The sequence below is a fragment of the Genypterus blacodes genome, unplaced genomic scaffold, assembly GCF_046128005.1.
Source record: "Genypterus blacodes isolate CSIRO-AG114 ecotype Tasmania unplaced genomic scaffold, CSIRO-AGI_Gbla_v1 ptg000032l_1, whole genome shotgun sequence".
In the NCBI taxonomy this organism is placed as follows: Eukaryota; Metazoa; Chordata; class Actinopteri; order Ophidiiformes; family Ophidiidae; genus Genypterus; species Genypterus blacodes.
The window spans coordinates 232,501-257,256 of record NW_027466845.1 but is presented as its reverse complement, the minus strand read 5'-3'; the positions used below and the strand labels follow the sequence as shown (position 1 = coordinate 257,256).

General features: G+C 48.0%; 3 protein-coding genes across 5 annotated transcripts; 1 reads left to right on the top strand and 2 right to left on the bottom strand.

Annotated features, from left to right (window-relative positions):
- Positions 1-2,149: 2,149 nt before the first annotated feature.
- LOC142995342 (protein FAM222B-like) lies at positions 2,150-9,806 on the top strand. 3 transcript variants are annotated; one of them, XM_076146350.1, is made up of 3 exons: positions 2,150-2,220; positions 3,862-3,988; positions 4,753-9,806. In XM_076146350.1, the coding sequence occupies exons 2-3, from the start codon at positions 3,907-3,909 to the stop codon at positions 6,750-6,752; spliced, it is 2,082 nt and encodes a 693-aa protein (XP_076002465.1). In that variant the 5' UTR covers positions 2,150-2,220; positions 3,862-3,906; the 3' UTR covers positions 6,753-9,806. The 3 variants fall into 3 exon arrangements, with proteins under 3 accessions (XP_076002465.1, XP_076002463.1, XP_076002464.1); XM_076146348.1 differs by lacking the exon at positions 2,150-2,220 and adding an exon at positions 2,664-2,770; XM_076146349.1 differs by lacking the exon at positions 2,150-2,220 and adding an exon at positions 2,664-2,774.
- Positions 9,807-10,071: 265 nt separating this feature from the next.
- Positions 10,072-16,442, bottom strand: LOC142995413 (transient receptor potential cation channel subfamily V member 1-like). The gene is made up of 15 exons (XM_076146456.1): positions 16,308-16,442; positions 16,061-16,209; positions 15,795-15,938; positions 14,814-14,954; positions 14,412-14,716; positions 13,110-13,286; positions 12,581-12,736; positions 12,406-12,501; positions 12,256-12,326; positions 11,968-12,133; positions 11,795-11,861; positions 11,419-11,708; positions 10,872-10,996; positions 10,614-10,726; positions 10,072-10,523 (listed from the first exon to the last, which is right to left on the bottom strand). The coding sequence occupies exons 1-15, from the start codon at positions 16,331-16,333 to the stop codon at positions 10,450-10,452; spliced, it is 2,100 nt and encodes a 699-aa protein (XP_076002571.1). The 5' UTR covers positions 16,334-16,442; the 3' UTR covers positions 10,072-10,449.
- A 1,641-nt stretch (positions 16,443-18,083) lies between these two features.
- clns1a (chloride channel, nucleotide-sensitive, 1A) lies at positions 18,084-20,827 on the bottom strand. The gene is made up of 8 exons (XM_076146458.1): positions 20,434-20,827; positions 19,824-19,960; positions 19,604-19,732; positions 19,253-19,363; positions 19,089-19,094; positions 18,822-18,995; positions 18,618-18,687; positions 18,084-18,512 (listed from the first exon to the last, which is right to left on the bottom strand). Coding segments are annotated over exons 1-8 (747 nt in total). The 5' UTR covers positions 20,553-20,827; the 3' UTR covers positions 18,084-18,511.
- Between the last annotated feature and the right edge of the window lie 3,929 nt (positions 20,828-24,756).

The following is a 24,756-nucleotide window of genomic DNA, read 5'->3' as shown; positions in this document are numbered from 1 at the left end:
TTATTATTAAATTAAACTATCACCCAATGAATACATGTAAACCAATAATCAGTCTAATAAACTGCTCTGCCTCAGCCTCAGTCAGAAATGGGTTCTCTACTAATATACCACTAGAGGACGCTGTGTCGCTGTGGGTCAGAGAATTGAAGCGTCCTGCACTGTCATGTTGTGGGTTAATAGATTAAGATTTGATTACAAACCTGCTCAGCGTGTGTGAGTCTCTGCATCTTATTTTCTTAATGTATGTCTGATCTTTATGTTAACCATGAACCATGGGACATTTATCCATATGAGGCTGTGGGGGTTCAGTTTAGCATCTGTGACTGAGCAGTATGTGAAACAACAAGTACCATTACAGCATCACAACCTTTATCACAACCTTTATCCACATAGTTATGACTGTGTCGGCTGCAGAAACAGACACAAGCTTAATCTCCCTGATCACCCGTACACCTTTACCCCTGTCTGCACACACACACACACACACACACACACACACACACACACACACACACACACACACACACACACAGAACAAACAAACATAAGCCTGCTGTGGTTTGGTGTGTTCACACAGGAAGACGTGGCTCTGAGATCTCTCTCTTGTTTATTCTCTCTTCTACCTTGAGCTGTTTTGCTTTTACATCCATGCAGAGTTTGTGTGTCTGTATTTATTTAAGGCTTGATTGATGTCTTCACAGTCTATGTCCTGTTGGGATAATGTGTCTCTGGGGCTTCTTGGCCTTCAGGTCTAATAAATGATGTAAATGTTATCGACTGGCAGGACTCCTTTCCTTTTGGCCAGTCCACTAATTGAAGTGCACAGCTGATCGGAATGCTCTCTATCTCATCAGTTAGTCAGGTCATAAACTATGTTTCCATCCAACTATTTTTATGCACATTTTGACATTTTGACACAGGCACATGAGCAATCACTCATAATTGACTTATTTGCCTCTGCTCACATGTCAAACTGGGTTACCTGAGATCTCTTGTGAAGACCCAGACTGCTGCTGGGATACAGGTGAGGGAGCTCCAGCTGCTCCTCCATCCCAACGTGAGCAGTCCACATTTTAAATTGCTCTCCAGCCGTGACGTCCATGTTCTCATAGATGTGTTTAATGTGTCGATGTTCTCTGGGAGTCTTTCCTCTGATTCTTGCGTTCTACATGTGTGTATCAGGAAGCAGAGGCCCAGCTGGCATACGAGCTGCAGGCAGCCAAGGAGCAACAAATGATCCGCCTGGAGGAGATTGACACGGAAGTGGTGCAGAGACAGAAAGTGATCGCCAATCAGGAGAAGGAGATAGAGGGAGTGAAAAGGAGCTCGTCACCACTGTGAAGAACAGGCCAGCTGGAGCAGAGGCCCACAGAATGCAGCAGCTGGCTGAGGGGCAGTAGTGAGTTAAAGGGGCGTTCATTAATTTATGAGCTTTATCAATGCAGCAGTATAAGCTGGAGGAGATATCTGATCCACAGGCATCAGGCTCATCCCCCACTACTCTCATCCCCTTGAGGCACATTAGCCTGCCGCTAACTAATTGGAGTAGAGGGCCAACAGAAACCTCTGCTCAAGAGTAAAGGTAACCAGATCACACACACGCACACGCACACACGCACACACACACACACACACACACACACACACAGGAGAAATGTTTTGTGATGTGATGATTTGCTTACAGCCTCCTGTTCCATCCAAGCGGTTAAAGGAGCGATGATGTCCGCACACACACACAAAGGTTGTTGTTTTTTCCAACACCAGTCAACCTTTACATTAAACAAGGTCATCTCGTCTCGACACTACAAATGTTTTTACCCTCCTCTAACAATGTATTGCGCAACCACCGTACTTCATCCACTCCAAAGTCTAAAATCAGATTCCAGCACTTATTAAGTCTCGACACCCTAACAGAACCACATCACAAGCTTGATAAGTGTTTATTCTGAACACCAGTCAATGTTTCTATTAATAGGAATGGAATTTGAAACTGAGGCAAACGTGTTTGAAAATCCCACCAGTCATTCCTCGACCCCTGCTTCATCATGGGCCTGCAGGCTGTGACTGTGTAGTGTATCACATGTCTATTGTGTAATAAAACATCACGTAATATGGGAGACGTGGATTATTTCCTGCTTCCTTCCTGACACTAAACACAACCGTATCCATGCCGATGGCTTCTAAGGAGGCAGCGGAGTAAAGGAGTAGAACGTGCCTAAGGTAAGTATGGGGAAACTGTAGATGCTTGGGGTGCCAAGTGGTGACTTCATGATAGACTAGATCACACAGGCTTATTACAGGACACATTATTTTACAATGTTTCACACATGTATTGCATTAGTGCTGCATTATATTATAGCTCTTTAACTCGTTATCCAGTCAAGATAAAGTCTGGAGAACAGTCGGGATTAAAAATGATTCAGTTGGAAATAAATCATCATCAATCATCATCATCATCATCATCAACATCATCATTATTATTATTGTAATCAACTGTAGATTAAATGCATTATTATAAATTACCTATATTTCTTGATAATAATAATAATAATAATAATAATAATAATAATAATAATCTTTATTAGACGGGCGTGTTACTTGGACACCTGAATCCAGAACCGGGGTCTTTCTCACTGCGCATGTCCGACAAATGTTGCTGCCGTCGCCAGCCATCAGCAGCACGGAGCTCGAGCTGCGGATGGTGTTTAATTGTTGCTAATATCTGCGTCTCACGGGCACAAGATGAAGTTTCCCTACTCCTAGCGTCGTGGTGAGTACGTATTTCCCCTAATTCTCCCGCTTCGCGTCGGTAACGTTCGTGAATGCGGAGCTAAAGTTGGCCGAGCAGCCGGCCTCCTCACAATAAGCACAAAGAAGCGTCCGTCCGCTGCTTATTGACGCGACCGGAGCCTCGTCAGTGGACCGTGTGGCGTCCGGACTCCGTGTCTGCGCTCCGCCCGCACCGACACTCCGGCCGGGGCCCGGTCCGCTCCAAACACACCGTGAAAATGCGTCTAACGTTAACGAGCCGGTGGGAACGACAGGAGATGAATGAACAGATGGCTAACGTCACCTAGCTTACACACCGGCTCACACCGAGCTGGCCTCATAGTTAAACCGTGACAGAGGAGAAGAACCGCGAGGCTTTCAGGGCAAAGACCGGAGCTTCAGTGTGACGTGTCGGGAGCCTCGTTAAGTCCATTTGACTTAGTCCAGTATCACGTAACGTGTTTGAAAGAGCTTTACAGGCCCACACAACAACAGCTCCTGACCCAGCCCCTGAGGAGGAGGAGGATGAGGAGGATGAGAGAGACCTTAGGCAGTCAAAGTCCCGTATGAGTGCTGATCTGTGCCCGCATTGTCCCATCGACATGCTCAGGGGGTTTGGGGACGAGTCAGTGAATGAAGAGGAGGAGTTAAGGGGTTAAATCAGGTCAAGCTGAGTGGTCGGTTTCATCATAAGCTGAGGAAGAGGAGGAGTAGAGTAAAGGGCTTCCTCACATTATTGTCACATGTCCATGTTGGATTGTGTAGTAAACAAAGTCTACAAACAGGAAGAGGACAATAGAGTCGTTAAGCAGAAAATAGATCCGTGCTCTTTTGCACACGCGTGAAGTTTGTGAGCCTCCTTGGATCGTGTATCTGCTGTTCACACATCACACAGCAGATCCACCGCCGTGCTGCCTGAATGTGATTAACAACAGCATTCCCCTCCTGACCTCGTCTTGTCTGTGCCGCCGAAGATGTCCGTTTGTTATGAGCTGCCATTTTGCAAAATGTCAAACTGCGTTGTGTGTGTAGAGGTGACGTACCGCTCATGTCTGACGCCGTCTCCTCGTTGTTTCCTGGCTTCCTTCCCAGTACGGTGAGGAGAAGGTGTCCCATGCTGCGTTGTGGAGCTGTGACATGCTGGCCTGTCTGCCAGCATCAGGTGACCTGACCACCCGACTTCGCTCTCGCACGCAGATGAACACTGGACTACAGAAATGTGAGTGAGCGTCTCTCCGCCATTTTGTGGCCGCACGTCCGCACAAATGTTGTAATCTGGTCAGTTAGTCAGTGTGAGGGAGGGGTGGACGTGTGGGTCATGAGTCCGACACACACACACACACACACACACACACACACACACACACACACACACACACACACACACACACACACACACACACACACATTCAGACACACACACACACACACACACACACACATTCAGACACATACACACACACACATTCAGACACATACACACACACACACACACACACACACATTCAGGCACAATCTTATCTTTATTTTCTGGGACATTTTCTTTCCTCCCCTGTCTGACCTGTGGGCGTATCTTAATCACACCTGGTTGAGCTGCAGATGGTTGAGCTCCGTCTCTATCAGCCCTCATTTCCATTTGTCAGTTGGTGAGTCGCTCCCACTGTGGGCTGTGACCGAGCCTCCACTCTGTCCTTCGCCGCCTCATGACGCAGCAGGATGTTTGTCTCAGAGCACATTCACACTCTCAGCTCAGGATCAGAGCAGGCACATAGTTCATGTCCTCCTTCCAAATGAGTTACTTTATAGATGTCATTTATCAGCAAGTCATTCTCAGTGATGCATTAAAATGATGACTTCATTCGTTAAAGTTGACTACATTCCGGTTTGTTATAGAGTTTAGATTTTGCCCTCGTCCCCCTTTGAGTTCCTCCTCTGCTGGTATTCTAGCTGTGAGACTCTTGTGTAACCGTTCACACCTTACAGGGGAAACTACACAGAAGATGAGATCTGCCAACTATCCAACCCCGGCAGAGTTGGATGCCTATGCTAAGAAAGTTGCCAACGCCCCTCTGAGCATCCAGATCTTCCCCAACAGCGTCAAAGTGCCTCAGAGGAAGCACATCCGCCGCACGGTCAACGGTCTGGACACGTCCACGACCAGCCAGCGCCACAGTCCTTACCCCTCTCAGGTCAGCGCCAGTGCGGGCCTGCTGGCCGTCCTCCGCGCGCCCGCTAAAGGCGTCATCAAAGAGTCCGACGGCAGCCGCGCTCGACTGCTTCACAAAGCAGTCATGAACCCTCACGCCGGGCCCTACGGCACTCAAAGCACTTTAAACCTCCCTCAGCCTGTTCCTCACGCTCAGGGCCCGTCTCAGCCTCAGGCTCAGACCATGGCTGCCCAGAAGCAAGGCATGGCTCACCCACAGACGCTGCAGCAACAGCAACAGAGCCTCACACATCCAATGACTTTGCAGCAGTCCCAAACCATGCCTCATCACCAGGCTCTACAGCAGAGGAGCATGGCTCATCCAGAGGCTCTGCACCGGCAGCAGAGCTTGTCCCAGCCTCAGGGCCCACAGCAGCAGAGACTGGCTCATCCTCCGGGCATCCAGAGGCAGCAGAGCGTGCCGCACACACAGGCTCTGCTGCAGCAGCAGCAGCAGCAGCAGCAGCAGCATCAGCAGCAGCAGCATCAGCAGCAGCAGCAGCAGCAGCATCTCTCTCACCTGCACACACTACAGCATCAGACGGGTCCTCAACAAGCTTTACTTACACAACAAGCAGTGACTCAGGACCTGCGGCATGTGGCCGACGGGGCTCAGCTTCCCAGCATGCAGCACTCCCAGGGCCCGGCCAGCTCCCAGCTGCTTCCTCAGGCTGTGGGAGCAGGACCCAACAGCCTTCAGCAGCCCACGCTGGCCGCTTATGGACCCCGGAAGCTGGCCGACGCAGACGCCCCACCGAACGTTACTGTATCTACCTCCACCATCCCACTGTCCATGGCAGCCAGTCTGCATCAGAACCGGTCCGGTGACCTGAGCAGCATCGTGCACCAAATCAATCAACTGTGCCAGGCGCGGGCCGGCATGGGCGCCACCTCGGTGTGCGAGGGCCAGATCGCAAACCCCAGCCCCATCAGCCGCAACCTGCTGATCAACGCCAGCTCCAGGGTCTCATCCCACCACCCGGGCCTGGGCCCTGGACCCAGCTGCCTCATGGTGGGCCCCCCAGATAAAGCTCTAGCTCAGGCTCCCCACGCTGCTCTTCATTCACATCCCAACATCGGTGCCTCTAATGGAATGCCTGGCTTCCACTCGGAGGCAGAGAAGGTGCAGCAGCATCTTCAGCACCAATTACATCAGCAGAAACAACAGCAGCAGCAGATGCAGCATCTTCAGCAGCTCCAGCAGCAGCAGCGCTCCTGGGCCCAACATCAACTGGCCCACATGCAGCAGCCGCCCGAGGGGGCTCAGCCCTGCAAGAACCCGAGGAGGGAGCCCCCCAGCGAGTGCGGGTTCCCCTCCAGAACCATCAGCTACTCACAAAAGATGCCCAGCGCTGCTCAGTCCTTCCCTCTAAAACACTCAGCTGATAAGACTCAGTCCTCCTCGCCTGTGAACTGCCCTTTAGGCCCCATGCCTTACATGAACGGTCACTACATGCAGCCGCCCTGGGCCGCCATCCCGGCCACCGCGGGGAACAACGGATCGGGCCCTCAGGACCTCCCGGTGGGTTTTCAGGGACGGCAGGCTGCGGCCTCAGCAGAGTGCGGCCCCGGAGCAAAGTACCGGCCGGGGAAAGGAGGACCCGCCGGCCCGAGCAAGATGATGCAGAATGTGGATTTCTTAGGAGGCGACTATCAGATACCTGGCTTCCAAGAGCCAAACATGGACGCCATGGAGAAGATGCACAGGTCCACGCTGGGCCAAGGCCAAGAGCCCGGTAGCGGCGGAGGCGTCCACCCTCATCACCCAGGTTACTGATGAAGACCTCCGACCCTGTGTCTCCACAAGCTACTTTCTGTTGCTCCTTTCTTTGATTCTTGTTTGAGATCTTGCAAGTGATCGATTCCAACGTTCCTGCTCCAGAGTTGATTCCCATATCCATCAGGTTGTGATGTTTCCAAGTATTCCTCAGGTCTTAAGCCATATCATACCTTTGTTTCCAGATGAAGGATCTTTGAAGTTGTTCCACTGTTGTAATCACTGGCATGGATGTGCTGCTGTATGTACATGTAGATATTCTGATATGTTCTAAGATATTATCATTTGTAGCTGAGACTCTTCTTGCCAGGTGAATCGTCGCAGTGCTTTAGTTTGACACGGAACGACCAAACTAGACGGAGCATCTGTGGCCTTACCGCTGCCCAAAGGCAAGACTTAGGACGTGCTCGTGTTTATATTTGCAATTATTTATCTTCTTAACAAGTGTGTGTGCGCGTGTGTGTGTGTGTGTGTGTGTGTGTGATCGGTTTAAATAAGAACGTTACATGTATATGCAATTACCAAGACTGTTTGATTAAGGTCCTCGTCCCAGGAGCTCCGCCGGAGAGCCGCGAGGAATCTGGCTTCTGAACTACACTGTGCGTAGCAAAAGGTAGTTCCTGTGTCACGCCCCCCCCCCCCCCGGGTGCCCCCAGGGGTGCTCCTAAGGGTGCCCCCCACGCGGCTACATCACTGCTGAGCTGAAGTTTTTTCCGTTTTAAGATTTGGTAAAGTTAGCAATAGCAAAAAACGTGCGTCTAAAGCGATGTTTCCCGCCTTTAGTGCCCCGCCTCGTATGTCGTATTGTAAGAATTTCCTTTCGAATTGTTTCACTGTAGTTTTTGTTCCATTACGTTGTGTAGATGTTCCTACTGGACTTTTAGAAGCTCAGCCCTGGCAAAGGGAGCAGAGACTCGTTTGCCCCGTTAGTCTGGAACACGTCTCACACGTCTTACAAACACGGTTTTGGTACATTGGTGTGTGTTTGTGTGTGTGTGTGTGTGTGTGTGGGCGGCAAATTGATCACTTGCAAGCGTGCGAGTAGAACAAATGCAATGCAAGCTGGGAAACGCTTCACTTTCTCACCGCTCTCCGTGGCGCGGACGCTCGCCCTGTGTCGTGCGTTTTGTTTGCTACCTATGAAGGAGGAAGGTGTCTAGGGACGGAGGTGGAGTCTCTGTAGGCGTCGTCTCCGGCCCTGGTTCTGGACCCGCGTCCTCCTCCTCCTCCTCCTCCCCCCTGCTCGGCTCCGTGTCAATCCGGGCGTATTGCTCTGCTGTCCTCAAGCCTTTTTTCGGATGAAGCCTTAAATGTTATCTAAGAAATCCTTAACTTCAGCCGCCGACCGTCTCTTTGTGAGGATTGAAAGGAAGTTAGTCAAAGTGTGAAACCGTTTTATTTCCCTTTAGCCTCGATACTTTTTTGAATTGTTTTAGCGCCGCCGGTTCAGCGGCGGCGGTGTGAACGCGCGACATGTAGGCAGCAGGGACGGATCACAGCGCCTTAAGTGGAAACGTTAAGGTATTAATGCGAGTGGTAGCCGTGGGTGAAGTGTTGCCTATGGAGGACTTTTAAGATGATTTTAGGAGTGAAACATGAATTAGTCTTTAGCTTAATGAGTAGGTGTGTAGTCCTGGGCTGTAGCAGTTACTTTAAAGTATTTTGTGTTTTAGTTGTTAATAAATATCCTGATATAGTTTCTTAATTTATTTTTTCCGGACCACTGCACCCTGAAGCCATAGGTGATCTCCCGTTAGGTGCCATAGAGACGAAGAAGAAGAGGAGGTTTGCATCCTCGTCTTCAACATGCCGACCTCCCTCCCTGAATACAGTCACAGGTCAAAGGGGAGACACGGCTCTGGGGTGGTTCATCATGTGGGGAGACAGACAGACAGACAGACAGACAGATGGACTCATGGATTCCGTTCTTCAGACTTGATGGCAGTTGATTTTTTGATTTTTGATTTTTCTTTCCCCTGGCTCTCATTTTTGACGTGCCTGCCCCTTAAAGCTGCTATTGACTTTAATATTAACACACACTAGTATGATTTGTGTGTGCGTGCGTGTGTGTGCGGGCTGTATCAGTGGAGTCTAAGGGGCTGTGGGGGGCCGATGACATCGTTTAGATCCTCTGTGCTCTTAGACATGCAGCTGATCGGTATTCAATGTGGCGAAATAGGCGTCTTGTTGAACTTTGACCCCTCCTCCCCCCTCCACCGTTAGGACTTTTATCAGCTGTCATTGAGGTGAAGAGACTCAAAACACGCCGACTCGCCCTGGAACATTGAACTGCCTTGTTACAGGGAGAGAAAGTCTGTCAGGTTCTACAGTTTCATATGAAGTGCCTCCACTGGGCCAAGTATGGAGAGAGAGAGTGTGTGCGTGCGTGCGTGTGTGTGTGCGCCTGCGGGTGTGTATGTTAAAGCTTGGGTACTTGCACACAGGGCGTGCACGAGGTTCAAACTCTGACGGGGGACCAAGCTACTTAGTGTAACTACTGATACTGTGTGAGGGACTGAAGTCCTGCAGCGTGCCACGAGTCCTCCACACTGTCGGGACGCCTCAACCGTCTGCTGCTCACTCACTGACCAAAGTCACCAAGCGTCCCTGTCCCCGACCGCCCCACCACGGCCCGGACCCTCGGCCAGCTCGAACCGGGGATCCACGTGAGGGTCGCTGCCCTCATGTGGACACTTTTAGATCAATCTGGAGGTTAAAGCGAAGATGTGAACGGAGCTTAAACATCTAAAGCGAGTCGTTCACGCCTGCACGCTTTGTTTCCCTCCCGGTTCATACGTCAACATGCTTGGCTCAAGACGGCGCAGACACACACGCACACACTGGCTTTAGATCTTGACTCCAGCGTGTGTTTGTCTCTCTCTCTCTCTCTCTCTCTGGGTCTCTGGAGGGTTGGTTGTGTCTCCAGCCGGTGGAGGACGGCTCAGACTTTCTCTGCTTTGTGGAAATGTGATATTCCAGTTTTGCCTATCCTTCAGGAAGAAAATGTCTTGCACAAACATTCCCCCTAACCAAAATAAAGTTTGGAAACGCAAATCATCTCAGTGGCTGTCGGGTTTGTTTTGCCGGTTACCTGAAGCGTATGATGTCATCAGACTGAGACGATCAGCTGCTTTCAGTTGTAAATACAATTTTCAAAATCTTCAGAAGAAATGATTTAGCTTTGTTTTGTCTTTATGTTGTGTTGCATCAGTTTATTTAATCTTAATGAGACATTGCATCCCACAGGTTTGTCTCCTTGGTGACCTCTGCTCTCACATCTTTATCTTTACATTAACCCTATAATGAAGCAATCTAGATCAAATATTCAAGCTGTTTATTTAATTTCCCTGGAAAATGCAGCAGTCGATCAATTAACCCAAGATAGAAACATTGTTGGTATATTTAAAAACAATTGATTGATAAGTAGTGAGCCTTTTCTGTGAGTGTGTTATGATGCTTAACTTTTCTTTATTATTATTATCTGCATTGATTTTCATTTGCAATTTGAGTTCAGTGTTTAAATGTTAAATCCACATCAGGTCGACTTTACTCCTGTAGCCCAACATCACAAAGTCCCAAAGGCTTTACAGGCACACAAGCCATCTACAGACTGATGATGAAGATGAAGATGATGATGGTTCAGCGCCTCTTCCCACAGATGAACCCTTGTGCTTATGGGATTGAGATGATGGGTTTGTTAGGGATCATTGATGAGCTCCGTGTGATTCCAGCCACGCAGCCTCCCGAGGAGCGGCTGCAGGTTCCACAACTCTGAGAAAAGAAATTCAACTAGTTAGTCTTTCTTTCTTTCTTTCTCTCTCTCTCTCTCTCTCTCTCTTTCTTTCTCTCTCTCTGCCTTACCACTGCGCTTGTTCCCCCCATACATCTCGAGCCTCATCATGTTACTCTCAGGATCTTCTCGGTGGACGTTGCTGAGATCAGATCGCCACTTCTTCCAGTTTATCTCCTCCACCCTGAGGTTGAAGCAGATACTGATTGGTCAACCAAGGAGCACATTACTGAGCATCTTAACAGCGTGAGGTGAACAACAGTGCTTGGTGAAGCTTGATGGACATTCCCAGACACTGCACCAATGGGACAGAAGCTGTGACCTTTCACCTGAAGAATTTGCGAGGTTCTTGCTTCCCGCCTCCAAAACGTAGCGTCATCGCCACTCTGGAGATCAGCTTGGTCCTCAGCCACCGGGGCAGAAGCCGCTCCATGTTCAGGATGGCTAAGGCCCTCTGAGGACGGACAGAAGAAACAGGAAGTGAGGCGCAAGGTTCACAGCCAGAACTGAAGGATCTGGTCTAGTCGACATTTTGAGAAATGTAATTCAACATTTCTTCAAAATGTAATTAAAAATGTCCTTTTTTGAGAATTAGATCTGAAGTAAAATTCACTAAAGAGATTTGAAGAAAGTAATGAAGTGAAAGTCTGTATTTGATTTTGAATATGTATTGAATCTAAAGTATTAATCTGAGTTTAAATATGCCTGAGCTGAATCTGAGGTATGAAGCAGCCACCCAACCTGTCCCCTGTTAGATCTCTGCACATGTCAAAGCAGACAAACATGCTGTGGAACCTTCCTGGATTCCTCAGATCATCTTGTTCTCACACTGTTTCAGATTGTGAATGAGGTTAGCGGCCCATCAGGACGTCCCACCTGCAGTTTCCAGATGTCTTCGCTATCTGTAGAGATCCTGTCCACCGTGCGGCCCATCACAGCTATGAGCATGGTGAGCAGCAGGATGTGGGTCAGGATCACATACAAGATGAGAAGGAAGTAGAAAACGTCCTTGCAGGCGATGTGGCCGGGGAAATGCAGAGTTCCCATTCCGATGGTGATCCCAAATAAATCCAACGTCGTTTCACCCAGGTGACTGAAGATTGACAGATCAGATGACCAGCCTTCGTCGTGCTCATGTGGAGCATCTTCAATAAGCACCAGGATGGCTGCCGACAGGGAGAAGAGGAAGTCAGAAGTCTTCACTCAGTCATTCACTAGTTTGCATGAGTACACACATTCAGTCCAGCCTTACCAGCAGAAAATCCAAAAAGGAAGACGGCGTAGATGCAGAGGAAGCGCAGGAAATCACCAAGGATCATCTAAGGGAGAGAGAGGGAGAGGGGGAGAGAAGGGGAGAGAGAGGGGCTCACTTTCCACACTGGCACATTTCTGCTGAGACTTCATTGACAAGCGTTGCCTTCCTACTCTTTGCATCATGATGTGGTATATCCCCAACTTTTTGAAGCCTCCTGAGTAGTGCAGCGTGTTAATCCAGCCCAGAACCAGGGAGATGACGGCCGGCCCGATGTAGTGCTTCAGCCCGCAGCCGTACATAGCCGCACTGATCAGCAGAATGCTTCCCTGCAAGAAACTGCACCAGCACACAGAGACGGACAGGAGAGGAGCAACAGGTAAGTGTCCAATCATGACGGGCTTTAGTATGAACACACGCTCCAAAGATCAATCTGTTAAGGTGCATTTTGATACACTTACTATAAAATTTCACCATATCCATCGACGTATAAAGCCTTGATGTTTGGAGGGCTTATGACAAAACTGATCACCTGTAAGTTTCAGAAGTATGGAATGAGTTTGACATTAGATTTGACTCGTCATGCCAAATAGGAAGGAAAATGTTCTCACCCCTTTATAGAAAAAGTAGGCTGCTCCGATGAGGCTGATGAGCTCGCCGCTGAGGTGGAGGATCCCCGGCACGGTCCCCTCCACTGGGAAGGGAGGCTGCAAGCCAATAGGTTTGAGAACCCTGGATTAGGCTGGAGAAGCTTTCAGATATAGTTCTTATACTTTCTGTGCTTACCACTCCTTGCTCTCTGCGAAAGGCCACAGAGGTGAAGATGACCATGTACGTCATGTAAACCAGGAAATTGATTAAGAACAGCTTTGCAGCGTATTTGTCCCATTTCTGCTCCAGCAGACTGTTAAGAGGCTCCACCCGGAGCATCGCAGGACGGTTCTGAAACAGGGACACGTTAGAAACACACATCCTCCCACTGAAGTGAAGCACCCTAAATAGAGACATTTGTTTAGGGTCTGTTTAGAAACCTAGCGGTCCACTTTCGTCCCTCCCTTGCTGCGGCACCTTTGAACACACTGAGTGAAAACAGGCCATTGCAGGAACTCTATTAGGAGGATACTTGGCAAGTCTCACCCTTCAAAACTGTCAATCAATTCGAATTCGAGTTAGAAATTAAAGTGATTCAACAGAAGAGGACCTTGGTGACTTCACATGTAGAATCCATCCTGAGGCCGAACAAGAGACATGGTTTGTGTGACTTGGCATTCCCTGACACGTGTTCCTTCAAAGTAAAGTTGGATGAAACTCTTACTGGAATGGCGCTCCCAAAGACGAGCAGCTCCAGCACTGAGTTGGGTTCGTTGGTATCGAGGAAGCTTGTGTCGTAAAGTGAGGAGTGCACAGGTCCGTACACCCACTCTGTGAACTTCCTGGACAGCGGCCTCGTCGCCGCATCCTCAAATTCCCGTTGCAACAAGTGCTTAAACAGCTGGGAGAGAGAGCAGAGAGGTGACTGTGCTCATGCTTAGAGAGAGAGGGAGAGAGAGGGAGAGAGAGCAGAGAAGTGACTGTGCTCATGCTTAGAGAGAGAGGGAGAGAGAGGGAGAGAGCAGAGAAGTGACTGTGCTCATGCTTAGAGAGAGTGGGAGAGAGAGCAGAGAGGTGACTGTGCTCATGCTTAGAGAGAGAGGGAGAGAGAGGGAGAGAGCAGAGAAGTGACTGTGCTCATGGTTAGAGAGAGAGGGAGAGAGAGCAGAGAGGTGACTGTGCTCATGCTTAGAGAGAGAGGGAGAGAGAGGGAGAGAGAGCAGAGAAGTGACTGTGCTCATGCTTAGAGAGAGAGGGAGAGAGAGGGAGAGAGAGCAGAGAAGTGACTGTGCTCATGCTTAGAGAGAGAGGGAGAGAGAGGGAGAGAGCAGAGAAGTGACTGTGCTCATGGTTAGAGAGAGAGGGAGAGAGAGCAGAGAGGTGACTGTGCTCATGCTTAGAGAGAGAGGGAGAGAGAGCAGAGAAGTGACTGTGCTCATGCTTAGAGAGAGAGGGAGAGAGAGGGAGAGAGCAGAGAAGTGACTGTGCTCATGCTTAGAGAGAGAGGGAGAGAGAGCAGAGAGGTGACTGCTCATGCTTAGAGGGAGAGGGAGAGAGAGCAGAGAGGTGACTGCTCATGCTTAGAGAGAGAGGGAGAGAGAGGGAGAGAGAGAGCAGAGAGGTGACTGTGCTCATGCTGAGAGAGAGGGAGAGAGAGAGGACAGAGAGGTGACTGTGCTCATGCTTAGAGAGAGAGGGGGAGAGAGAGAGAGCAGAGAGGTGACTGTGCTCATGCTTAGAGAGGGAGAGAGAGCAGAGAGGTGACTGTGCTCATGCTTAGAGAGAGGGAGAGAGAGGGCAGAGAGGTGACTGTGCTCATGCTTAGAGAGAGAGGGAGAGAGAGGGAGAGAGCAGAGAGGTGACTGTGCTCATGCTTAGAGAGAGGGAGAGAGAGAGAGCAGAGAGGTGACTGTGCTCATGCTTAGAGAGAGAGGGAGAGCAGAGAGGTGACTGTCCTCGTGAGTGAGTGAGTGTGAGTGAGTGTGAGTGTGAGTGAGTGTGTGTAAGCATTAAGGAGCCGACCCACCTTGACCCTGCCAAGCTTGGCTGTCAGCTTGAGAGGAGTCAGCCCCTGATTGTTCCTGATGGCCTCCAGGTCGACTCCTGGTGCCTCCACAGACTTGCTGTGACAAATGAGTATCTGGTCATAGATCTGTGTAACTTCCTCTGTGTTTTCTTCCATGTTATCCGCTATGATGGCCAAGGCGTGTAAGACGGTGTTCCCCCGGGAGTCTTTGTCTGTCACGTCGACTCCTCGGTGAGGGTTCTCCAAGAGGAACAACACGATGTCCAGCTGGTTGGTGCAGGCAGCCATAGACAGAGGAAGCTCACCTAGGAAACATAGAACGACACGATGGCTGATCAAGTTTGACCTTAAGGAGCTTGATTAGAAAACGGAACTTTTGGTTGTTTAAAATGATATACCCACCAAAATAAAAGCCCTCTCCTGCTGCGTCATACTGGAAGAATCTCCCAGTAGCTTTGGCCTGCATATCTGCTCCTTTCTCCACCAGCAGCTTCACGTGGTCAAAGCTGCGTCTCTCGATGGCGACGTGTAACGCTGTCTGGCCTGTGACAGACAGACAAGTACAGCAAGTATTGTCTAATAAGGATGGTAAAATTACTATTTGGTGCACATTTGGGACACTGCTCAGGTATTTTGGAGGCCTTGAAGACCCGGTGTCCAGAATTGCTTGTTTTCACTCAGTGTGCTTAGTAGCACTGCAGCATTGAGAGTACATTTTGCACATAACCCTAAAGTACTATAAAGGTTTCAAAATGACCCTGAATGAACCTGAATATGGATCTTATCTGAAGAATTTAACCTTAATTATCTTATATAATCAATCTTATCAACAATTTCCCAGTTTGGGATCAATAAAGTATCTATCTATCTATCTAGTGCATCTGTTGGATATCTTCAAAATATTTTTTGTGCATAAGTTTTTATTACTTGTGATCATGTTGCTAAACAACCTGACTCACGGTTGACTGATGTGGATTTCGATGGGAGACCCTTGTCAGCCCTTTTGTCAAACACAACTAGAATAACAAACCTGTAATAGACTGTGACGGACTGTAACTGAGACCTGACACATGAAACCATCTGAAGCAAACAGCACATGTGTGGGAAAGTTTAAGGAATCATTAAAGGCTCAACTTTTATTTTGAAATCCACTGATCTGATGCCAATTGACACGACATGCAAAAATGTTAAATAAACACTGATCTTCACTCAAACTGACCTGAGGTGCCAAAATTCAAGTTACGATTCACACAGAAAAATGTTAATAACAATGGAAGTAGTCAAAGTTCAGTGACAAGGACTTAAACGTGTTCCCACTGTGTAAACCCTTTAATGCTGACACATGACCGAGCAAACGTCTTAGGACAGTTCAGTCTCACCCACCTTTGTAATATGGGTCTGTGTAAGGCGTGTTGACTAACTTCTCTAGGTCTCCGGTTGCCTCTGCGATGTCCAGCAGGACTTGAATCGTGTCGTTTTTGCCATTTTTCAGATGCAGCAAAGCATTCAGGAGAGCCGTTTTCCCATCTGAGAGTAAAACACAAACTCCAGACAGCTCAGTCAAAACAGATCAAGTAAAACTAACCAAACATATCTTCTGTCGTGAGTACAAAGGACCGTCGTACAGCGGCAAACAAAACGTAAATCACCTGAGAATTCCGGGCTGGTGAGTTTCTTATCGTGAGCGAGCAGGAAGTCCAACAGGCCGTCTAGTTTACTCGCGTCCCCTTCAGATGTTGCTCGAAAGATTTTCTGCCTGGTAAATGTTTGGGGAGCAGCAGCAGGCTCTTTGGGAACACTGTAATGTAGGAACCACACAGTGCATCATGGAGCTCAGCTGGACAAACACACAGGTTAGAACACTTATTGTTGGAAAACAGGTAGAGATGTTTTTACCTAACAGCTGATTCGTTTGGATCCATGGGTCCAGCGTCTCTGTGTCTCTACTCTAGTCTCCTCTTCCTCCTGGTGTTTGCTGGAGTCCCATGTGTGGCTCCTTGTGTCTAAGCTTTAAAGGTCTGATGACGCGATCCTTCAAATAAAACAGTGTGAGTGTTTCTTAAAAGTCGTTGCCAAGGTTGTTCAGGTGGTTACAGTCACATTGAGCGCTGATTGAAGCATGGCAGACAGACGGCTGAGTCAACATTTACACGCTGCTCCCTCTTCCCAAACAGAAACAGCTGTGGTTAGAACTTTGATCATGATTTCATCCTGGATTCAACAGAGACGTGATGATAAAATAAGATATCTGTATCTTAGTTCAAACTCTAGATGGACGCTCCAGTCTTTACTACAAAGTTTCTCTATAGGCCTAAGATGTGCCACACCTCTCCAACATGTGTGTTTTGCGGTCTCAGTGTGTCTCAGCCCGGTCTCAACTCTGCTCTGTGTGAGGGGCAGCTGCGGTGATGTCATCCTCCCAGGACCCTCACACTGATTGAATCACGCGAACTCTCGTCTGAAAGCTTAGAAGCTTTTCTATTAGACGAAACACACGTAGATGAAGTGAGTTCAGACAGGGAGATCGACACTGAGGCGTTGTGATTGGCTCGTGGTCTCAGGTGATGAGAGCAGGCATGTGGGTTTAAATGCAGGCTGGGGTTCTTAATCTGGACACTTTCAGCTTTAGAATGTCCCAAATGTTTTCACTTTAGTCCCTATTTGAGTGGTGTTATGGCTGAGAAGAATGTTATAACTCCATGATGTCATTTAAATGCCTACTTGGTTTTTGCGGTTTGCTGTTATTGTCCAGCTGGCGAATTATTTTTTCGTGGTGAATTAACATATTGTTGTTAATTAGTTACAGGTTCTACTTTCTATTAGTACATTTAGTGCTGAGGCAGAGGTGCTGGGTTCAGATGTGTGACTGGTTCAATTCCTTCATTGATTTCATTGTGTGATGGCGTGTTGAGCACCATCACACCAGCAGGGGGCGTGCGGGAGGCGGGATGAGAGAACAAGCCTGTGTCCTCCACACCTCACACAGGTGAAAGTAGATCTGCTGCTAACACAAACCTCCATGACTTCATCAGCTCCTCCCCCTCAGCGCCATGCAACTCTGATGCATGAGTGGGGAAAGAGCCACAGAATAATTTGTGAATGTTGACAAAACTTTCCAAATCAAGATAGTTGGTTTTGTTCAAATTAGGAGAAAATGTCAACAGTTTGTCTTTAAATTTTCAAATCAACACACTTTCTCATATTTTCCACAGAGGCCTAAAGTGACTGTGCTGCTTGTTGAAGGCTCTCCCCTCTCTTCTTCTTCTTCATGGTCCCACAGAGCTGATGAAGAGGAGGTTTGCTCTCATACTGAACGATGAAACCAGGTAAGAACACTGATCACCTCCATGCTGCTCCTGTTTCAGCAACCACAGATGTTTGAAGTGTTGCTGGATTCCTGCTCCCAGTGAAGTGAGAGTACAGGATCAATCATTCAGACACACTCCTCCATGTGCTGTGTTTTTAGGAAGTAAAGATTCTATTTCAGTATTCAAATCAGCACAAATAGTGGATTTTAAGCGATTTGTACAAAACAAAAATATGCGATTTTCAAGTTGAGAATGTTTGGGTGCATCTAGACATCAGACTGATCTTCACTTTGATCTGCAGTCAAACCGACCAGCAGGGCCAAAGTTTATACAAGAAATAAGTCGAGAGCACAAATCTGTTTTTAATACGAAAACTATGCATTTATTGAGAATTTTATACAAAGACAATGAATATGTTTTCCCTCAGTGGGAACCTCAGACATCTGATGCCTGAACTTTAGGTACAAAACACAAACATCTCATCTCAACTTGTTTTTACAGTCAGCAACAGGAAGCAGAGTATTCAGGGCTACGTCCCAATAACCTACAGACGCTGGCTTGATAAGAGCTGGGAATGAACTGCAGGACCGCCGGGGACAGAACGCCAACAGAAACCAGTTTAGGCGGCAACAGCAAACCACTGATGTAAACTGTAAACAGGAAACACTTAATCTGGGACCGAGAGAGAAGACGAGTAAGAGCTTAGAGGCGTTTACGCTTAGACAAGTGCTGTTGGTTCTCCTTTCCAATCCCATGACCAAAATGGCTGCGTTGATTGGCAGCTGGGGTCCATCTGAGAAGACAAAGACGCAGTGAGACACAAATCCAACCAAGCTTAGACCTTCATGTCCACTCTACACACTCTGCTAGTGAAGCTGGTTAAGAGCCTAAACCTCACCAGTGTTCCACTTCTGCGTCTGCGTCCTCAAACTGACCGGCCTCTCCTGTTGCCGCGTCCACCTCCATCCCTGATTAAGCAAGCAAACACACACACACACACACACACACACACACACACACATTTGTTTATCTCCAAAAAACACTCATTGTGACGTTCCTACACTAAGTGCTTTTATTTTCTACAGTTCTGTGTGTGTTGTACCTTCAAAGATACCGTTGGTTTCGTCGGTTCGGACCCCGGCCATTTGGTACTGCTGGGACACGGACTGGGCCAGCATCCCCTCCAGCCGGTCCAGGGTGGCCTGGCCCTCCGTGGTGAGCGCCGACAGACCCTCGTCACACGTGTAGAAGGTGGGGACGTCGACCTGACCGTGTTCTGAGGGGGGGGGAAGAGGGGGTTTAGATTAAAGGGCATCAGCTGTGTGAATGTGTGCAGCAAGGAGGAGGATGAAGATGATAATGGTCTTACCTGCTTCTTTATCCAGAGGAGCAAGATGGAACAGACAAGAGAGACACAGAGGGAAAAACAAATGAGAACGCCGGCTCTGGATTTGTTTTGTACTTTGTTCATTGTACTTTCCTATAGTGACTCACAAAGGTGTGTGTGTGTGTGTGTGTGTGTGTTCCTCTTACCAGCCTCCTCCACGTCGTACTCTTCTCCTTCAAAGTCGTTGTCTGAGTCTTCATCCTCGGGGTCGGGGTGCAGCGCCTGGCAGTCACACATGGCCGAGAACATGGAGTCCACTGGGTCACACACACACAGACACAGACACAGACACACACACACACACACACACACACACACACACACACACACACACACACACACACACACACACACACACACACACACACACACACACACACACACACACACACACACACACACACACACACACACACACACACAATAACGCACCGTCTCATATCAGCTCTGTGTCCCACAAATCACATGTTGGAGATCACATGTTGTTCTTCACTCACATGCTGCCTTGTCGCTTGGCACAAAGCGGATCTCTGAGATCGGTCCTTCGTCATCGTCTTCGCAGCCGCTGCCCTCACCCTCGTCGTCATCAGCGTCCTCTTCTGGAGCCATTTCAGCCTCATTTTCATCTGGAGGGAACAAAGAGTCAAACAGGAACATAATCTTCTTCTTCTACATGAGGTTCAGCTCAAGTGTGAAACGCGTTGTTTTGCTCCTCACCGCCCAGTTTCCCGTTGACCATGACGTACAGGTGCTCCTGAGGGAACGCGCTGGTGTCTCTGGAGATAGCGTGCAGCCCGATGGAGGGATACTCCAGGAAGAAGCCCATCCCCGTGCCGTCGAACCACGAGAGCCGCCTGGAACACACACACAAAGAGTCAGAACAGGTACACACACAGACACACACCCAGCTTTGATGCTTAAGTCGCCCTCCCCGCACAACTATCACATTATGGACTATAAAATAAACTAAATAAAGCCAAGCTACATAATGTAAACTTGAACTTAACATGGCTCATGGCTGTTTTTACTGTTTACGAGAAAAAAAACCCATTATTTAATTTTATAATTTGCCTTAACATTAGAATACATGACAAACTTCTCCTCAAGTCTTTTCTCCATTTCCTAACATCAAAACTGCTCTTGTGACAACTTTAAATGTAAACAGAAATGCACTTTTATGTATAAAGGCGAGTGAGAGTGTACAGTTGGTCTTTGGCGGAGGTATGCGCTCTCTGGTTCCTTTCTTATGTGGTCACTTGGGTCACCGTGTTGCGTTCAGGTGCGCCGTGAAGCTAAACTAATGAGCAGGTGGAGCAGCGTCACTTACGTCTCAGCCACGAACAGCGTCCCGCAGCCGAGCCGCCGGCCGTCCAGCACCGCCGTGGTCTCGGCCTGCTCGTGCCGAACTCCCTCGGTGGGCGGCTGGAGGTCCTTCAGAAGAATCATCGCCGGTGTTGCGTTTAAGGTCTGTGATGCGTTTAATGTCTGTGTGTGTGTTTGTGGCGGCGGGACAGAGGAGATTCCGTCTGCCACAACAACAACAAGCCGTGAGACGCGTTCAGTGACGGAGACGCGGCAGCCGCAGCGGTCAAACTGCAGCACCGGGACGCTCGTTTATTTAAGCCGGGCTGGGGCGCTCACAACACGGACAGAGAAAGCCTGCGAACACCCAAGCGTGCGTACTGTTGGCGTCCTCTGGCGTGGTTAAATTGACAGGAAGCGCGAAAGGGTGGGAAATAGAAGAGCGGAAACAAGAGCGGACACAAACCGGCACAGTTGGTGTTGCTGCCCCCTAGGGGCCGCGGGGGATATTACACATTTAAGGGCAAATACACCCGAAAACAAAATGTTCATTCTGCTGCTGTGCCGATTGTTGGTCCGATTGATTACATAGATTCAAAAACATCCACAAACTCAGAGAATGTTAGCAGAAACAACATATTAGACAAAATATTGGCAGAAATTACAACTTGCCTTAGCAGGATATTTAGTTGTTGTTTCACTGTTATTTGTTAATTATTGAAATACAAGAGACCATTAAAACGGCTTATAATAGCATTGTGTTGAGTGTAGTCAGAATTCTAAAGTCTTTCATTGATGATATACACAGTTTATTTGAAGATTGTTTCTGCACTAAGACAAATTCACAGCAGATTTTTGAGGAGATGCTCAGGATGTTTGTTTTAATAACTTAGAAAACATCAACATGTTACAGCGACACTACAGTATCAGTACAACATAGAGACAGAAGGAGCCTCACTCACATCCAGAGGTGCATGTTGGAACTCCAGATGTGTTGAACCGACAGAATGAGTCAGATGACAGATGGACGTCAGGCTCATGGGCTTGTGGCACATGTGGTGATGTATGTTTGTCTGCTGCTAAACATGTGCTGCGATTCACCACACACACGGTAATCATGTCACTGGGTCCAGTGGCTGTGGTGGTTTCAATGGTGGATGTTTGTTTTCAGATCTATGAAACCTCCCCATCACGAACCAGGGATCGTATTTATATCTCCCATAATGCCACATCTTTAATTTGGTTCTTACCCAATTCCATGGTTTTAGCCAAGCTTTTAGTTATGACCCTCAATTTTGATTAATCATGTTCGTATTCTTCTCCTTCACCATTTTGCTACTTGATTTGCTTAGTTTATTATTGTGTAATAATGTTTGTCATGTGTGCATTAGTCTTGGTAGTCTAGTGTGTTTATGGGTGTGTGTGTGTGAGTGTGGGTTGGAGGCCATTTGAGACGTGTATGTGAGATCAAGTTATACAAATAGTTTTTAATAGAGTTTATGCTGAATATGAAATCCCCCGTGTCCATGCAGCTCTGTCACTTTGCGTTCTTCAGCGTCTGCACAGTGGAAACCTGACCCAACAACACACTGTTAGCTGTTATCTTCAGGAGCCCAGTTGGTTGGTGTTTAAAATGAAGGAATTATCCCAAAGAAGTGAGACAGTCGATCAAAGAACATTTATCAGTTATTGTGCAAGCAGGAGAAACCCTCAGGGGGAGTAGTTGTTGTTGTTTATGCCGAGATCTGTTTTGTATTGATTAGTTTCCTGGATGTTCCTCTGAGGCTAAACTAGTAGATGTCTTGGATTGCACAGACTGGATTTTGCTGTTGGCTTTTTGACCGTGATGTTCTTCGGAACGACTGCATGTCAGTATCAAGTAAACGTTTCCTAACTGAGGCTTCATACCGCTAAGCTAACATGCCTACAGAGCTCCTAGCATCAGCTGTTACTGCTCATACATGACCAGATGCTTGGTACACGCAAGTGACGCTCATATAGTTTCAGACTTGTTCCTAGAAAGTAAGCAAAAGTTTATATTCTCCGGCCGTGATTCTTCAAGTTAAACAATTTTTATTGATGTGCTCCTTCAGTTTTTCCCCTTTTTCCTCTCAACCTTTAATAATTCTCCCTCAGTGTTGTGCTCCGTGACAAGAGACAGACGCATGTATGAACAGATAAAAAGTGAATTATGGGCAGTTTGACCTTTAAAGAAACCAAACTGTGTACAGCCAATCATGAACTCTGTAATGCTGAGAGGTAAACACACAAAACCTTTGTCCTCTCGGTCACCTACAGTAAAACTACACCGAACACTGATCGCTAGCTGGTGGATGCTGTATTGGTGAAGAAATGAAGTAAACTGGACCTGATCTGTGGGACCCCAGCTGGATACGTTTATTGTCTTTTGGGCCAAGCCGTTAAAACATCTCGGGCCTTTAGAATGATGCCAAGAAATGAGGAAATGCCACTTTGAAACCATCGTGGGCAGCACCGCCGTGCGTCTGTAATTAAGCTCTCTTCTAAAGACGGCAGACTGAGGAGGATTGTTCTTTCTGATGAGATCATTCATACCCAGAGCTAACCAAACAGGGAGTTTACCCCACATGTGCTACTTTACAGCAGAAGATACAAAGAGACCTCTGAAAATAATCTGAAACTGTATGCGACCAAATCAAACACACACACACACACACATAGTGACAGACAGGAAGTGGAGCTTAACTTCCTGTGACGTTTTCCCCTGAAATCTGTTACAAAAGGTTTGGTAATATGGAGCAAGATCACAAGACAACATGATTTTTAATTTCTTTGACAAGTCATTACAAAATGGGAGACAACATTATCTAGTTTTCTCAGATTGCGGCCTGTGTGTCTGCTGGATCCCTGTCCGCTTCCCCGGCTCCTCTCGCCAGATCTACATCAAACTCCAGCAATGGTTCCGTGGTTGTATTCAATCGGTTGATGACCAGTGTTGCTTCCCTCCTGAGCCTAAAAACCTTTGTTCATCCTCCAAACTTCAGAGACCCCAGATGAAACCCCTGCGACACCCCGGGTTTCGCAAATCAACGGTCTCGGCATCTCCAACTTAAAAGAAACCAAACGAGAAATAAAACCAACCAAAGCTTTGATGAAGTTGCAACTGAAACCTTCTTGGTCCACAGGCGACACGCAGCAGCAGCAGCATCATCATCATCATCATCATCTATCCTCTCCCTCATATAGAAAATATAACACTATCATTTACAAGAGGACTAAAAGAACAGAACATCTATTATCTTACAGGAACAGCATATAGGAAAGAATGTACAGCCAACGTGACAGAGGAGAGCGACCCCCAAGCCCGACGCCAGAGCCCGGACCGGAGACGGTCCAGTGGTCCCACTTTCAACATCGCACATGAAGCTTCGCCGTCCTTAAGATGCCGCCGTCATTCCAACTGTGGTTAGTTCGTGAAGGGGGTTAGAAAAAAAACGATACGTTGCCAAATTGGTTCAAATTCAGCAAATTCTGAGAGGGAAATAAGGTTGACGTAGTTTTGATCATTGTGTGGGTTGTTGGACTTCTTCCCATCCTAAACCTGGAGGAGACGCTCTGGGCCAGATGTACGTACGTGAAACAGGAAGCTGGATGAGTTTGGAATGAAGAGATCTAGAGCGTCTAGTTTTTTATCAGATTGCAGCGGATGTCTACGCTGACATCCCTAAGAGTTTTCCAATCAATGAAGTAAAAAAATATCAAAACATTATACAGGGACGCGATTCTGATCCGGCGACTCTTCAAAGCCGTACAGCCGAGTCACCAGAGGAACTGGAGAGGAGATCTAGATACAGGATCTGTTTCTAATCTGGGAAATGTCGCAGCTCCTGAAGACCAGACGGAGATAAACACTTCTACGTGTGTGTGTTCTGTCCCGTTTAGTGTGTCCCACATGACATTTCGAGCAGAACCAGTGCAACAGGCTCGGTACATCTGGCCCACATCTGTGTCCCCAATGCCACAAAACATGAGAATATTACAAAGTGTTCAGGATCTCCCGACCCGCACGCCGGCTGTTAGTATACATGAAAGTACTGCACTGTACAAAACTGCTACTTTGGACGACTACTTCCAGATCCGGACACGCCAGAGAGAAGGCGGACCGGACCGCCCCCTGTTTGATCAGAACCTGTCAGGATCTCAGCGTGTCTGATAGCTGCGAGTTTATGATTGGGACTAACAATGTGAGCGGGGAGGCAGCAGCGTTTGGTCCCGCCGTCTGTCTGAATGGACATGTGGAGTCGCTGACCTGAGCTAGAGGTCGACTCTCACAGGCCGTGGTGGTGATGAAGGTGGTGATGAAGGCGAT